The 267-nt window shown below is 57.7% G+C and overlaps 1 protein-coding gene across 1 annotated transcript in view; it reads left to right on the forward strand.

The window, feature by feature from the left end:
* The window catches only part of EMH_0073150 (uncharacterized protein), a gene marked incomplete at both ends in the record, with an annotated part of 699 nt that overhangs the window by 264 nt on the left and 168 nt on the right, over positions 1-267 (forward strand). Inside the window, one exon of the mRNA XM_013499292.1 lies at positions 1-265. Coding sequence (XP_013354746.1) covers positions 1-265 — 265 coding nt within the window. The remainder of the gene's footprint in view (positions 266-267) is intronic.

Consider the following 267-nt stretch of genomic DNA (forward strand, 5'->3'; position numbering starts at 1 on the left):
ACAGCAGCAGCAGCAGCTGCTGCTGCTATGTGTGTCGCCAGCGCCCCTTGCCTTCTACCTGCCTCTGTATTGACCCCGCAGCAACTCAACAGCAGCTCTGCAGCAGTAACAACTGCACCAGCAGCAGCAGAACGCAACTGCAGCAGCACGGAGACGAAGCAGCAGTTAGCACTCGATCTCAATAGCAGCAACAGCAGCAGCAGCAGCAGCAGCAACAGCAACAGCAGCAACAGCAACAACAGCAGCAGCCACAGCAGGAGCAACAGC

Source organism: Eimeria mitis, genomic scaffold (genome assembly GCF_000499745.2).
Source record: "Eimeria mitis Houghton genomic scaffold, Emh_scaff4182, whole genome shotgun sequence".
NCBI classification, from domain to species: domain Eukaryota; phylum Apicomplexa; class Conoidasida; order Eucoccidiorida; family Eimeriidae; genus Eimeria; species Eimeria mitis.